The sequence below is a fragment of the Protopterus annectens genome, chromosome 1.part2 (genome assembly GCF_019279795.1).
Source record: "Protopterus annectens isolate FY-2018-M chromosome 1.part2, PAN1.0, whole genome shotgun sequence".
In the NCBI taxonomy this organism is placed as follows: Eukaryota; Metazoa; Chordata; order Ceratodontiformes; family Protopteridae; genus Protopterus; species Protopterus annectens.
The window spans coordinates 500,639,788-500,654,787 of record NC_056727.1 but is presented as its reverse complement, the minus strand read 5'-3'; the positions used below and the strand labels follow the sequence as shown (position 1 = coordinate 500,654,787).

General features: G+C 40.5%; 1 protein-coding gene across 2 annotated transcripts in view; it reads right to left on the bottom strand.

Annotated features, from left to right (window-relative positions):
• BUB1 (BUB1 mitotic checkpoint serine/threonine kinase) overlaps nucleotides 1-15,000 on the bottom strand; it is a 2,040,509-nt gene that overhangs the window by 1,798,999 nt on the left and 226,510 nt on the right. For both annotated transcript variants that reach the window (XM_044057238.1, XM_044057245.1), the window contains exon 5: nucleotides 6-154. In XM_044057238.1, coding sequence (XP_043913173.1) covers nucleotides 6-154 — 149 coding nt within the window. The remainder of the gene's footprint in view (nucleotides 1-5; nucleotides 155-15,000) is intronic.

Sequence of the window (15,000 nt, the reverse complement as noted above, 5' to 3'; positions counted from 1 at the left end):
CATACCTGACAAAGCTGCTGATTTTGAGAATTAGATGACTGTATTTGTTCTGTCAACTTTATCCTTGTATTAAGGTTAATCATTTCTTGCTGCAAAGCCCTCTCTTTTAGAAGCTGCTGTTCCCTCAGCTTCAAATATTCCTGCTGCTCTTGCTCTGCAAGTATATAGTGCAGTCATTAATATGGGTATTTCATGATTCACAACTCTTGAATCAACAATTTTATTTGAAAATTTCTAAAGTCCAAAAACATGAAGATGAAAAGAAATGCAAAGTTTATGTTATAATTTACCAGGAATAACAATCCTTGTAATCACTGTAAACAATTAAATGTCACCAAATGAAAACAGACCTTTCCAGATGCTTGAAGTTGGCAAACTATGTCTGCACATACTAGCAAAACACACAAAGTCGTCTGAGTGATAAGGCAGAAAAAATATGGGAATAAGGAAGCATTCTGGTTCAAGACCGTTTCCACACCTACTTTCCACAAGACGGCTGAATTAGTGTAAAGTGCGTGTGTACCGGACCGCCGAAACTACACATGTCCGACAAAGGTAAGTAAATGTATTACGGAACAGAATCAATTCCAGTGTTCGTAATACACTTAAATTTAGAAATACGTGTATAGCAGGGGGCAAGCCCCACCTCCCTGCACCCCACACCCCCCTACATAAATATACCAACTCCGAGATCGCACCACATTTCAGAAATGGGAATACATCCCATTCCGCACTAATCACCATTGTCGGGGATGTGTGGTGTCGGCGATGTCGTCTCGGTGATCCAGTCGTCGGGGATATGGGTTTTCGTTGAACTAACATGAACCCACATATATATATATAAATATATATATATATATATATATATATATATATATATATATATATACATATACACACACACACACACACACACACACACACACACACACACACACACACACACACACACACACAAATACATACATATATATATTTTTTTGTTACAGCGAGAGAAAGTATAGGTGTTCAACAGACAAGGCTTGCAACTCCAAGATTCTCTTGGCAAAGATAAATATGCAGAGATGAAACGATCCACAGATCCAGCAATTTAAGAGCGAGTACTGATGAAGTAAAGCTACCAGTTTTGTGACTGGTGGTCTTAAGTATATATATATATATATATATATATATATATATATATATATATATATATATATATATATATAAAAATGCTCTATAAGAAAGTCTTTCCTGCTCTAGCAGTTACCAAGAATGCATTGTTATAGTTTAGAGATAGCTGCTAAATGTACCTTTAGGGATTAACAGTTGCACCCTTAAGCCAAACCACTTCCAAACACATTCCAGACTTTACTGGCCAAGAGAAAGAATCTCTTCCAGTGTCTGTAGGTTTTCCTTGTGGATGGTTTGCGTGAGGTCAACACCACTCACCTTATCAGAAAATCAAGGTAGTTTGCTACATACAGAGTAGAAAAGCTACACTGACAGTCTGAGGACACTGATAGCTGGATGATCCTTCCTGGATGAGTGAGATATCAGATCAGTGAACAGAATCACCTTGAGGAGCCACTTCTAAAATGAAAAGGAACAAAGGGAATTAAACTTGTGCTGGTCAGATCTGGGCAACCAGTATCATTTTTGCCTAGTACAGCCTGAATATTTGAGTTCCCTTAAGGGGAATATGTAATGGCAGACAGATATAAAGTCAACCTTCAGGCCTTATCTGTCAAAGCATTTCTAATTGGGTTATTATAGGTCCAATAATAGAAAAGTTCTGGCATTTTGCATTTGAAGAAGTAAATGGGTCTAATAAAGAGGCAGGCCATTTGCAAAATATTTTGCCTGCTGTAATAAGACACAGTGACAACTCAACAGAAGAACAAGTGCCCTGCTAATGCAGTAAATTTCAAGCCAAGTGCAAATTGTAGCTAGGAACAGGTCACTGTCCAAGGCCCATGGCTTCCCTCAAAAAGAGAAAGGAATGGGTTTCCCTCTTGCTTGCAGAGACACCGCACCACAGACCAAATATGAAGAACACTAAATAATCCTTGGGCAACATCTAAAATGGCTTGGGGTGGGGGTTGGCATAATGGATAAGGTGTTTACCTTACAGACACAAGGTGCAGGGTTCGATTCTCACATGGGGTAATTGGCTAGGCTTAAAATGGCCCACAAGGGCACTTAGCCTAGTACTAACCTATGAATGCAAAAAAAAACTACTGTAACCTCTTAACATTAACCAGCAGTTGGGACCTCGGACAGCATAAGTCGTCTTCCATCGTCTTGCCCTGGAAAAAAAAAAAACACCCCACCAATAAACACATCCATGTAGTAACAATATGACTGGGTTGGGGAGTGTAATATGGCTTCAAGTTGTCAGATTTACCAGCATGTTAGGTAATCCTGCACAACACAAACTAAGGAACCATAGTCACAGCAGTGGCTTCATTTGCAGAACCGTATGCAAAACTATGGAAATAATGCCTAGTCTGACATTGCTTGTCACACAAATTACCTTCAAGATTAACATTTTGTCTTAATCTAAAAAAATGTTCTTTACCTGGTGTCCAAAATGCACCCCAACAAAGTTATTTGCTGGATAAGGGCAAGCTCTGGCTATTGTATATTTACAGCAATGCCCAGTAGATGGATCACAGTGGTCAAAGATAACACCTTCTGTTAGATTCCTGGAAGGTGCAGTTAAGAAGCAACTATTCTACTACCACTGCCACTCACTTGCTGAAAATATTCAGCAATGCGTCAGTGCAAATAATTCCTCCTGGCATTTTTTCAAGAAGAGACTCGTGCTGTTCAATACATCTGTCTCCACAATGAAAAAATGCTAAGGATTTAGAGACGCTCCTGTGCTTGTTAATAGGAACCAACTGCTTTCAGTTCAAGGTGCCTATCCCTTTACTCTCAACACAGCCCTTGGTAGTTCTTCACTCAAGTTAATTTAGTTCACCAAGACCTAGAAAGGCCCTCAAGTACTCAGTCTTTTTAGGCATTGGAGAGAGTACAGTTGGGTGGACAACTTACCATAAAAAATGTGTGTGTGGTGCCTGTTGAAATAAGTACTGCAAGGAACTCAGCTACAGGCTGTGATCTGATACAGATGTTTAGAGCTAGGCTGACTTAACACTACGCCTGAGGTCTTCATGTACTTGGTATATACCAAACATGAGTCTGTACCATCTTTTTCACTGACTCTCTCCAAATCACTGCCAGCCTACATTTCAGTCCTTAGCACCTGAAACGTTAGGGGCAGTGGTTTGAGAGTTAGTGAACCCTGGCTCCATTTGGTGACCTACACAAGCAGTGAGGTGGCAAGGGACAGAACATAACACTGGACAGAAGGAGAAGGTGTACCAGCTCGGGTCCAATTACCCAAAGCAAGAGAGGAGAAAGTAGGTGTTTGGGGTGTGGGGGGGAAGCGGTCTGAGAATAACCACACCTGAACATCTACTATTATGAAAAGTTACTCACACAACCTGTGCTATCTTCTTTGTATGTAACCACTCCTACACTTACACTGCAGGAAAGTATCTCTAAGCTACAACCCTTCCCCTCACCAGATGGATTACTGCAAAGAGAAAAACTAAGATTAGTTCTGTTAGGAACTAACTATAAACATTAATGTTCAAGTCCATTACCCTATGCATCAGAAGACGTACTCTTTCACTTTTATATCTCCTGCTCAAAGTAATTGTTCTTTGTACTTTCCTAGTACAAAACACTTAATTCATTCTAGTTTCGTGTATTTCTTGAAATTATATTTTTTTAACTCTATATTTACATATGTTTATGTATTGTTTTAATCTCAAAACAAAACAAACACTGGAGCCAGAATAAATTTGGCGCTTTCATCCCGTTTATTACAGAACTTCTTCAGAATTACAAAATCCAACATTTACATCATTTCCTTTTATACCGTCATTATGTCAACATCATGTCCTGCTAGTGTTCATCCTTAAAAGGACATGTCAATTTTAAGTTCACTCTAACAATACTGTCACTTTTTAACACAATAACTACTAATGAAAACCTATATACATAGTATAAACTTTGTAATAATATTCATTATTTGAACTAAACTAATACACACAAATTATGTTCTATATAACAAAGAAAGATTACATTAAAAAATTAACATAATTTAGATGACTTTTGACAGAAACCTTATCATTAATACCGGGCATTACATCAGCTCTTAAAAAATTGCCATTTCAATTCTATTTTATTCTAAAAAGTGATTTAATGAACCTACAAACTTGTCTCTTTTCACCTTCTCAATTACAAAAAAGTGAACTTCTTAAAATTTTCATATGACACTAAATGTTTGGCTAACACATTACTCATATCTTTATTCTTAATAGCCAATAAATGTTCCCTAACCCTGTATCTTAACTTTCTAATAGTTTTTCCAATGTAGAAATTTTGACAATTAGAACATACTGCTAAATAAACTAATCCTTCACTCTGACAATCATATCTATCCTTGGCTATCACAGTGTATTTTAAATGTTTAAAATAATGACTTTGTACACCCATCATAAATCTACATTGTCTACAATTTGTACACGGAAATGTTCCCAAACGTGTACTAACTCTATTCTGGCTCTCATCTCTATGTCCATTTTCCAAAATTTCTTTTAAATTTCTAGTTTTTTTATTAATAAAATTTGGTTGCATCCCAATAATCTTACTTAATTCTTCATTACCCAAGATAATTTTCCAATTTTATTGTATTACTTTTCTAACTGTAGGTCCATCGATACTCATAGGTATTGGAAATGCATATTTCAACTCATCATCCCTATTCACATCCGGACTAAATTTCTTTTGTTGAAACCAAGCTTTCAGTATAGGTGAATGTTTATCATTCCTATGTTCTATAATATATTGGAATGCCTCTTCGAGAATGTCACTAGAATATCCTCTACTAACAAATAACTGTTTAAGAACATCAAACTCTACTGTAAACGGATGGTCATCACTGACCATTCTACTCAGTCTAATGGCTTGTCCCTTGAAAACATTAACTTTCATATGCTTAGAGTGAAAACTATCAAAATGCAAATAATTAGTAAAGGTTTGCTTTCTAAAAATGTTACTTCTAAATGTTCTATTAATGACATCCATCTCAACTTCCACATCCAAGAATTGAACCTTTGTGCCTCTACTACCTATAATAAATTGAAGCCAAGCCACTGTCCGATTAATATTTTGGAAAAACTCATCTAGCTGTTCATTATTACCAGCCCATACAAAAAACAAATCATCTATGTAACGCCTATAATATTTGACGTATTTAAATAAATCCATCTTCCCCAAAGTGACTTCCCACCAACACATGACCAAATTGGTAGAGACGGGAGCAACATGTGCTCCCATCGCTGCCTCACTCAACTGTTGGCAAATTTCCTTGCCAAACAAAAAAATTATTGTGCAATATTAATTCCATGAGCTGACAAGAGTACAAATACATCTTCTTTACATTCCACTTTATTCAAGTATAACCTCAAACTCTATTCCTTCATTTTAATCTATAGCTGTATATAAGGAACAAACATCAAATGTGCATACCAAGGCTTCATTTCCCTGGAACTCAAAGTGTCAAAGTTCATCCAAAAACATCCATGAGTCTCTAAGGTACCACTTACTACTTTGCACTATAGGATTTAATACTAAGTACATAGAAATACATATTTTTTTAATCTCATTTTGCTATTAATCTACTCCAATAATCATTGTATTTACTCTGTTTTAACATTTCCTGATGTTTTTTTCTATGTGCATTTTTTGTTTGGAGATTTTTTTTTTCTCCCCAGGTCACCTCTAAAAATGGGCTATTTGGTCCAGTCAGATATTACCCAGTTAACAAAATAAATAAAATTAACTACTGCAGTCCTGACATCTCCTGCATTAAGGTTGCATATGAATGGTCTGATTTCCTCAAAGGAGTGGTTACATCAGTAATATAAAACGTGCATTGCTAGATAACCTCTTCAGATATTTCTTGCCCCCAAAACACAGTAGAGAAAATACCTCAGCAAAACAGCCCTAGTGGACCAGATGGTTCAGTTCAAACTGCTCTAAGTAGTGAATAAACAAAGCAAAGATAGGGGTGCAGAGGAGGAATAAGGAAGGAAGGCATCTAGGGGAACTAGGTAAATACCCAGCCAAGAGGACTGCAACAGTGAATCTCAAATACCTGCATTTATGAGATGTGCTCAGCAAAACTGCACTATGTTTACGGCACTATTCACTAATGCAGTCCTCATATTCAGCAAGATTATCAACGCACAATGTCCCAGGGAGGAGGATGAAGGTTATTGAGATATCAGGTCTTGTAAGACAGCCGAAACAAACAGTGCTCTATCCCCGGAGGTTGCCCCCAGGTTTTAGAATTTGGTGAAGATATGCACATGTGACAAAGTAGCTGCTTTAATAAATAACCTGGGTAGTAAACCCCACCCCCGTACTCCCAGTGTAGGCCGCGATGGTTGCAGTGGCTCTAGAGGATGGGGCCCTGATCTGGCCTGAAATAGGCTTGCCATAGTTTGAGTAACAAAAATCTACGGAGCTAACTATTTTGAGCGAGTCTGCTTGTTATAAGCTCCACCCTCTTTCCCTTCTGCACAAGAGACAAATAGCTTTTCAGGCTTTGCAAATTCCTGGGTTCTGTGTAAAGTCTCAGCTGTCTGTGCACATCAAGAAAAGTCAAGGTCCTTTCTCCTAAATTCTGTTGCCCTGGAGAGAATAATGGTAGGTGAATAGCCCAACAGACTTGTGCTGCTGTGCTTGCATTAAGTACTCTGCTTTGGAAATAGGTAGGATGGGGGTTCTATTCTCACTGCAGTCAACTGGTATGGCTGTGTGTGTATTCACTTGGTTGACATTCAGGAGACCATTTAGGGTGGGAGGTTGGCATAGTTAGGTTTTCACCTTACTAGCTCCAGGTGCAGGGTTTGATTCTCACAGGATGTACTCAGCTGAGCTTGAAATGATCCACAAGGGCAATTAGCTTGGTACTAATTTATGAACTTAAAGGAGAACCATACCCAAAAACTGAAACAAAACATAATGCCTCAGTATTAAAGTAATGGTTACTGTTATTTTCTAATTTGCTATACCCCAAAATGATCTGAAGGAGGCTGCCATGGCTTTTTGTTTTAAGTCAATGGCTTTGCCTTCCTTATGTCATGTTAGGACAGAAAAATCCTTACGATGAGGGGATCATTTATTTTAGTTCTCTCATCAGTTGACAACATTGTTTACTTAGCTTCCTTTGATTTTCATTAGTGGTCATCTCTGTTGCAGCATTTTAAGTAATCTTTGAATCACAGACTTGAAAATGGTGTTAAGTTAGTTCTTTTCAAAGTAACAACTGTAGTTCAGTGTTCAAGTGTGGGAAATTTGACCTCTGTGATTAATGGATATTACTTGGGTTGAAAAGGTTTGTGTTGCATTCAGTTTTAAATGGTCTCTTTCAGCTTTTGTTGTCGCCACAGCTGAACTCCGGTCCGCTAATGATTGGCAGTTGATTTTTACGTACTGGCTTGCCAGCCCTGACGCACAACCTTCAACGAAGGTACGCCCATTCACGCATGTCTCCACGCAGAAGATGCTCTGCGAATCGAACCGGATAGTGTCTTACTGTGAGGTGACAACGCTACCGCAGCACCACTGCGGTGCATTCAGTTTTAAATGCTGTAGCTAAAATTAAAGTCTTTGATGTTAATCTTCTTTCCCCAACTCCAGAAGAAACATGCACTTTTACAGAAATTACAGTGTAGAAAAAATGCAAAATCATATACTGACAGAAAAATTAGATTAACATATTTGCTTCCTTTCTTTGTGGCACTGAGTTTTATTACAGGGAAAGACATTTGCATCTGAAAACTAAGCTTAAAAGCCCTGACTTTGTTCAGACTTCAGGCTACACTATCTGAGGTGTGATGCTGTCAATCTAACTGATAAGGCACATTTAAATGTCATTGTTTTCTTAACGGCTCTTGTTGGGATAGGTGACCTAACCTAATTACTGTGCCACTCTTGGTAGCGGTTGTGAAATAACAGACAAGACAGATGCAGGAAAGAAAGGCAAACAATTAAATTATGCTTTTTCTCTATGTGAAGTGTTTAGTCTTGGATTACAGGGAAGGAACATCTTTCTGGAAAGAAAAACTTGACTTTTGGGTGGAGTTCTCCAATTTCTGATACAATTTTAGACGCAAAATAGAGTTTGTAAGCAGGGATACCCTATACTAGTGAAAGGCTATCAAAGGAGCTCAGAAATCCTACTGACAGTAGTAACAGCCACCAAACGCAGCATCTTCCAAAATAAGTACTAAAGAGAGGATGAAGCAGCTGGTTCAAACGGGGCCAGTTAAGATCCAAGGTAAAGCAATCTTTGTCCTTGGTGGCCTAAGGTGAATGACCCCTTGAGGAACTTAACAAAAGCTCTGGAGTACAGAGGTGAACTTTAGGGAGTTAGGCTGAAAGAGAAGGATGCACTTTTAGACAAAGTTGAGCTAAACCTGGCATGCAGAGGTCAGAGATATTCCATCAACTTAGCCACTTCAGCTCTCTGACTCAAGGTCCCTGGGTTGGCATTTTACATTTAGGTAGGTATAATCTTGTACTAGGTTTCCTAGCCTCCTCCACAATATTTAGCATGTCCTCAGAATACTTGTGCTCACCTGGTTATCAGGGTAAAATCATTAAAGGTGTCAGCCTTAGCGGGGCCAGGTTTTTGTGTAGCAGGAAAACACCAGTTTCGTGTTAAAAGGTCAGCATGCTGATACAACACTTTGCATTTCCCTACTGCCAGGATGTTCAGGATAGGGCATTAGTACGTCTCCGTCAAAAGTGGGATATTATGATTATATCTGGTCTCTTCTTCCATATTTTGATCAATACCATGGGTTAATCTAAGGAATTTGATGAAATGGGTCAAGAAATAGACCTGTCCAATTCAGCAGGAAAGCATCTTTTTTCCAGGATTTTGAACATCAGTCCTCCTACAAAACTCTCTCAGTTGCTTGAGCAGATGGAAGGTTAACAAGTCTATGTGAGGTACACCTCACATCCTAGTCTGATACAAGAACTACACCTCTGTTTAGAGTCCATTATGGGGGGGGGGGGGTCCTACTTGAAATCTGAACAGCCCATCCTCAAACAGATTTTGCTAAGACGGAATATAGGTTGTAGTCAAGAATCATACACAGCTTTAAGGCAACCTCCCTGGCTTGCATGGCAGGCCTACAGAGCATGCATGAATATGTTACTGGTTTATGCTGCACATTACACATGTGTTGCCCGTCTTCACCTGAAGAGCCTCCCGCTTTAGGGTAGGGTTGAAGGCTTTCACATCAAGTATGACTGCCATGATTTCTTCTATGTTTATGCATTTTGTTCTCTGAAGTACCTTGGAATTGAAAGGCTTCCATATGGGCCTCCCAATGGCTGGTCTGAGGAATACATGGTCAGTCATTAGACAGAGGTGTCCCAAAGGGCATTCCCTGATTCTAAACAAGTTGATACATCCTTTATTAAATCTCCCTTCAAATACAAGAAATGAGGATTTTGATCTGTAAGAAATGGTTATGGTGAAACCTTCGGTTTCCTAGGTACTACTGGAGCATCTTTCATGGTGTTCCTAACTTGCCTGCACATGATGATACAAAATGCCATAAAGTCTAGCAATTGGAGAAACTCCCTAGCATGTATTTCAATCTCCTGCAAAGTGGTTCTGAAGTATTGTGTAATGTGGACCACCTTGTGCTGTAGAAGGGATAGTTTCCAGTCATGCCTCCCAAGAAGAGTAGCTTCTTAGAGGAGTTCATGGAAGACATTTTCTTGCTGACAGAGATGCAGTCTCCAAAAACAAGTCAAAGTGAAGTCCAAACACCCGAGGATACCTTGCTGAGATTCTTCCAAGTACATGCAGCAATTCAAGCTAGGGTAAATTTAGACACTTAGCCCTGCAATAAGCATTTAATAGATCCATTTTGTAAATACTCTTGGTGCAGTAGTTGAACTGAAGATGTGAACCTGTAGTGATCTCTCCTGCCGCAAATTCAGGAATTTTCTGCTCTGACTATGGGGGTATGAATGTAAGCATATTTCAGGGCTGGAAGAATTGTCAATGCACTAAAAGTAAGCAGTGATGACGAGCTTTGGAGGGTAAACATTTAGAATTTTGGACTCCTTGAGAAATTTGTTTGCATGGGAAAGGTCGAGGATGGGGTCGCTATGGACCCCCTTTCCTAAGGGCTGATAAAACTTCTGAATCAAACAGTTGTCTTTTCTTCCCTGCAAAAAAGCTTTGTACAACTCCAGGCTTCATCACTTCTACAAACTAGTGAAGGTATGAGGGTGGGTTATCCTTGAGGACTGGTGAATTTTTTCTGCATTCTGGAATGCCTTGGAATTGCAACTTGGAACGTCAGTGAATGAAATTTAACACCCATTGGTCCCGGGAAATTCCCTCCCAAATTCTTAAAGGGCAAACATCCTCTAGCATTTTCTGAAGGAACAAAAAACTTGGCGGACAAAGGGGAATGGGAGGGTTAGCCTGGCTGAGCCATAGCTGTTTACTTAGTGTCTCAGCCATGGGGACCTCCCAAGCATGTCTCAAAGTCTAGCTAGCCATTTTCTTTGCAAACTTCTCTTTTTGCTGGGTCTAGCACTGTTCTGTTTAGGGTGAGAGACATCTGGAAACTTCCTTCTATTATCTAAGAATTTGGGGATGAAAAAGCAGTCTTACACTTTGGGTAGTTTCTCCCTTTTATTCCAGTTTCTATAAAGTTAAGTCAAAAAGCATATCCTCGAGAAGGGCATTTCGGATCTCTCTTTACATTCCCTAGCAGGGGCATGGACCTCAGCCAAGCATTCCTCCATATCACAGACCCTGCAGCTGCTATGCTGCATAATGCATCTGCAGCATCATAGCAAGAGTTGAGGCCTTGGCACCTTGTAAAAAACATCACATAGGTCCAGCATCTCCTGCTTCAAATCTTTGTCTTGAATCCCATCTGTCTCAGTCCTCTGCGCCTCAGTCAATGGTGCTGGTATTAAAGTACGTGGGATGTATAATTTAAGGCGGTCAAGAAAAGGGTAACAGGTGTACACATTTTCGCCAAATCCATCGCACAATCTATTCTTCCTGACAAAGAAAAGATGGTTTAAGGCTGTAGAATAGGCTGCCTGCTTGCTGGGATCCAGAGACTACATATCTGGATCACTCAAAGGGTTCCTATAAAGACACTTATGGTGGCATAATGTGAATAAAGACTTGAACTATTTACCAAACTGTCTGGAGTTAAAGGAATCCTTGATTTTGTAGAAATGATCAGGCTGTACAAGGGAGTCATGCTCCAAAATGCATTACCAAACATCTTCCAACACATCTAATATAAGAAAAAAGTATAGTTGTATACACTTACCATAAATGTAGATGTTCGAGAGTATTCACTGTTGCAGTCATCACATTTGGGTTATCTGCCTGCAGATATCCCTCAGCTGGCTTCAATACCAGAGTCTTGGATTCCTGCATTGGATGCTCTCTCTTCTTCCATTAAAGTCAGGTCAGGGGTATAAAACATGCAGCTAATCCCATTACATCAGTTTTTCTTGCCCCAAATGTCAGCTGCCCCCACAATGGGAAGTAATTATATGTTATGGTACACCTCCATCAAAAAGCAAATGCACCAGAAAACTTAAATACACCAAACAAGAAGGAAAAGTAGAGCAGAGAGAAGTCAGGGGGCTGGAGGAAGGGTAACCAGGACTGCAACAGTGAATACACTCTAACATCTACATTTATGGTAAGTGTACACAACTGTACTACGCTCTGCGTGTTTCACTGTTGCAGTCATCACATTTGGGTTGATTCTCAAAGCTAAAGAAGGGAGGGGGAAGTTACAGAGCATTAGGGCCAGCTATTAAGATCTGCAAGACTGCAGTGGCAAAACCAGCTCTGGGTTTAGAAAAAAATAGGCATGTGGTAATGCTTGGTGAAGGTATGTACAGAGCTCCAGGTAGAAGCTTCTAGGATGTCCCTGGTAGGGATCCCTATGAGAAAGGCTATAGAGGTAGATGCAGCCCTGGTGAAATGTGATCTTATCCCTTGTGGGGTAGGTTTTCCATGGTGCGTGTAGCAAAAATGAATGCAATGGGCTATCCATTTAGAAATGGTTTGCTTTGAAATGGCCTTCCTCTCTGCCCCTGCAGCAAAGTCAACAAGCAGCTGTTCAAATTTTCTGAGGCTTAGTCCTGTCCAAATAAAATCTAAGTTGCCTGTGCACGTCCAAAGAGTGCATTGTTCATTCTCCTTTGTTTTGTGGATTAGGGAAAAAGGTAGGCAAATGAATGGACTGATTTAGGGCCACACTAGACACCACCTTGGGCATAAAGGAAGGTTTGGTCCTGAGGGAAATCCTGTCTGCATGGAAGATAATGAAGGGTCCCCACTGCTATGACGGCCTGTAATTCAGACACTCTTCTTGCTGAAGTGATGGCTAGAAGGAAGGCTGTTTTCCAAGAAAGGAATTTCAACTCTGCAGCTGGCTCAAAGGGAGGGAGAGTGAGCTTTTCCAATACAAAGTTAAAGTCCCAGGCTGGAGTGGGGGCTCTCCTGGGGGGGGGGGGTCATACATTTTTGGCCACTCTAAGGAATTGCTTTAGCAGGGGGTGAGAGAAGTGGGGTGGCTCAGTATTATAATGTGCTGAAATGACAGAGGCATGAATTTTAATTGACGAGAAGGATAAGTCCTTGTGGAGCCTGTTAAGTACTGAAAAATATGAGGTAAGCTGGGCACCATTGTGCCCATCCCCTAGGTCTGGCTCCAGGAACAGTATCTTTTCCACTTTTCAGCATAGGATTTTCTAGTACTAGGCCTCCAGAATGACATCTAGCACCTGCTTATTGAGGGATGCTATTGGAGAGCTCAAGGAATTAGCCAGGCTGCAAGGTTCAGGGTTTAAAGCTGAGGGTGCAGAATCTGGCCTGCCTGCTGGGACAGCAGGGAAGGGGTCTGAGGCAGGTGCTATGGTTCTAGCAGTGTCATACTGCGCAAGAGGGGGTACCAGTGCTGGCATGGCCAGTCTCGTGCAATCAGTATTTATTTTACATTTGTTTAACGGGAAAGTTCGGCAGGACACAGGTCCATTTTCAGCGGAGGCCCGGGGAGAAAAGCTCCAATACAATATAGTACAAAAAGAGAGATACAAAGAGAAATATCATCATACATAATTACAAAGAAACAAAAACATCATGTATAATTACATACTTTAGAGCATGCTAGTATGTTCTAACATTCTAGGTGTGTAGAAGTAGGAAATTGTCAGTGTTGGATATACAAATAAGAATTCTTTAGGAATTAGAGACACTGCTTGATTAGACAGTAGGAATTTAGGAGATTAGCAGTTAGGTAAAAGATTAGAAAATAGAAAGAAATTGGGGAGCAACTGTCTGCTCCAGTGGAATCCCGGCAGTAGTGCAGCAGTGTGGTTTAACCAGGATTCTTACATGAACAAAGCCAGTTATTTAAGTATTGGGTTTTGAGAAGTTTATTGAATTGGGAAGGAGAGGTCGTAGAGGTTATTTGTTGTGGGAATGAGTTCCAGGATCTAGCACTAGAGCAGGCAAAGAGTTACTGTCCTTGGCTTGTCCTGTTTTGATCTTTTGCAGAATCTTCGAGAGGAGAGGCAGAGGGGGGGAAAGACAAACAGAGGCTTTCCCAGTTAAAGGACAGGGCATCCACTTTCCAAGCTTGACCGTGGGAAGTTCTTGTGCAGAATTTGTCCAACTGGCAGTTCTGAAGGGAGGCAAACAGGTCTAGCTCTGGAGTCCCCCATTTGTTCCTCAAGAGGTTGAATATTTTTAATTCCAGTTACTATTTGTGTGGGTCCATGAGATTTCTGCTTAGATCGTCTGCCAGTGAATTTAGCTTGCCTGGCAGGAATTGAGCTCGTAGGTGCACTCGATAGCTAAAGGCTGTGTTCCACAGAGCCATGGCTAGTCTGCAGAGAGGGTACGAGTGAGTTCCCCCCTGTTTGTATATGTAACACAACTGTGGTGTTCTCTGTCATTACCAATAGTTGTCCTGGACGAATGCGGTCTTTGGAGGCTGTCAGGGAATTCTGTACAGCTAACATTTCTTTTTGGTTGATATGCAGGTGCATCTGTCTTGGGTTCCATTTGCCCTGAATGCACTGCCCTGACAGGTGAGCCCCCCATGCATAGTCTGATGCATCTGTTAGGGTTTGGGCGACAGGGGGTAGAGTGAAAGGGAACCCCTTATTGTGGTAGCAGGCCTCTGCCCAACAAAGGAACTCTCTCTTTATACAAGGAATGATAGGAATCATTGATTCCAGGTTCTGAGAATGCTGACACCATAGGCTTTTTAGATACCATTGTAGTTTCCTCATATGCAGTCTTGCATATGGAATTAGTAGAATGCAAGAAGCCATGAACCCTAGGGCTTGCAGAATTTTCCTTGCAGATAGCTGGGTCTTTGTGGCCAATAGCTTGAAGTAGGTTGTCAGACTGGTTTCTCTCGAGTGAGGAAAGCCATCTGGGAAGTTATGTTCAAGCTTGCTCCCGGGAATACAATCTGCTGGGCAGGGTACTAGGCGAGATTTCTTTTTGTTTATGGTGTACCCCAGTGAGGATAGAAGTTTCTTTGCGAATGCCAGATGGTTTAATAGCAAGTCATGGCTCTCTGCCTGCATCAGGCAATCATCCAAGTATGGGCATATTTGAATATTTCTCTGCCTGCAAAATGCAATGGCTGGAGCTAGACACTTTGTGAATACCCTGGCACAGTAGATAAGGCAAAGGGAAGTGCAGAGAATGGATAGTGCATGGAGCCTGCCTGAAGCGTAGGTATTTTCTGCAAGATTCCCTTATTGGAATGTTCAGGTAAGCTTCCTTTAAGTCTAAGGGGTTTTTCCCAAAACCAAAGGGCATTTTTTTTTCCCCCAGAAAAA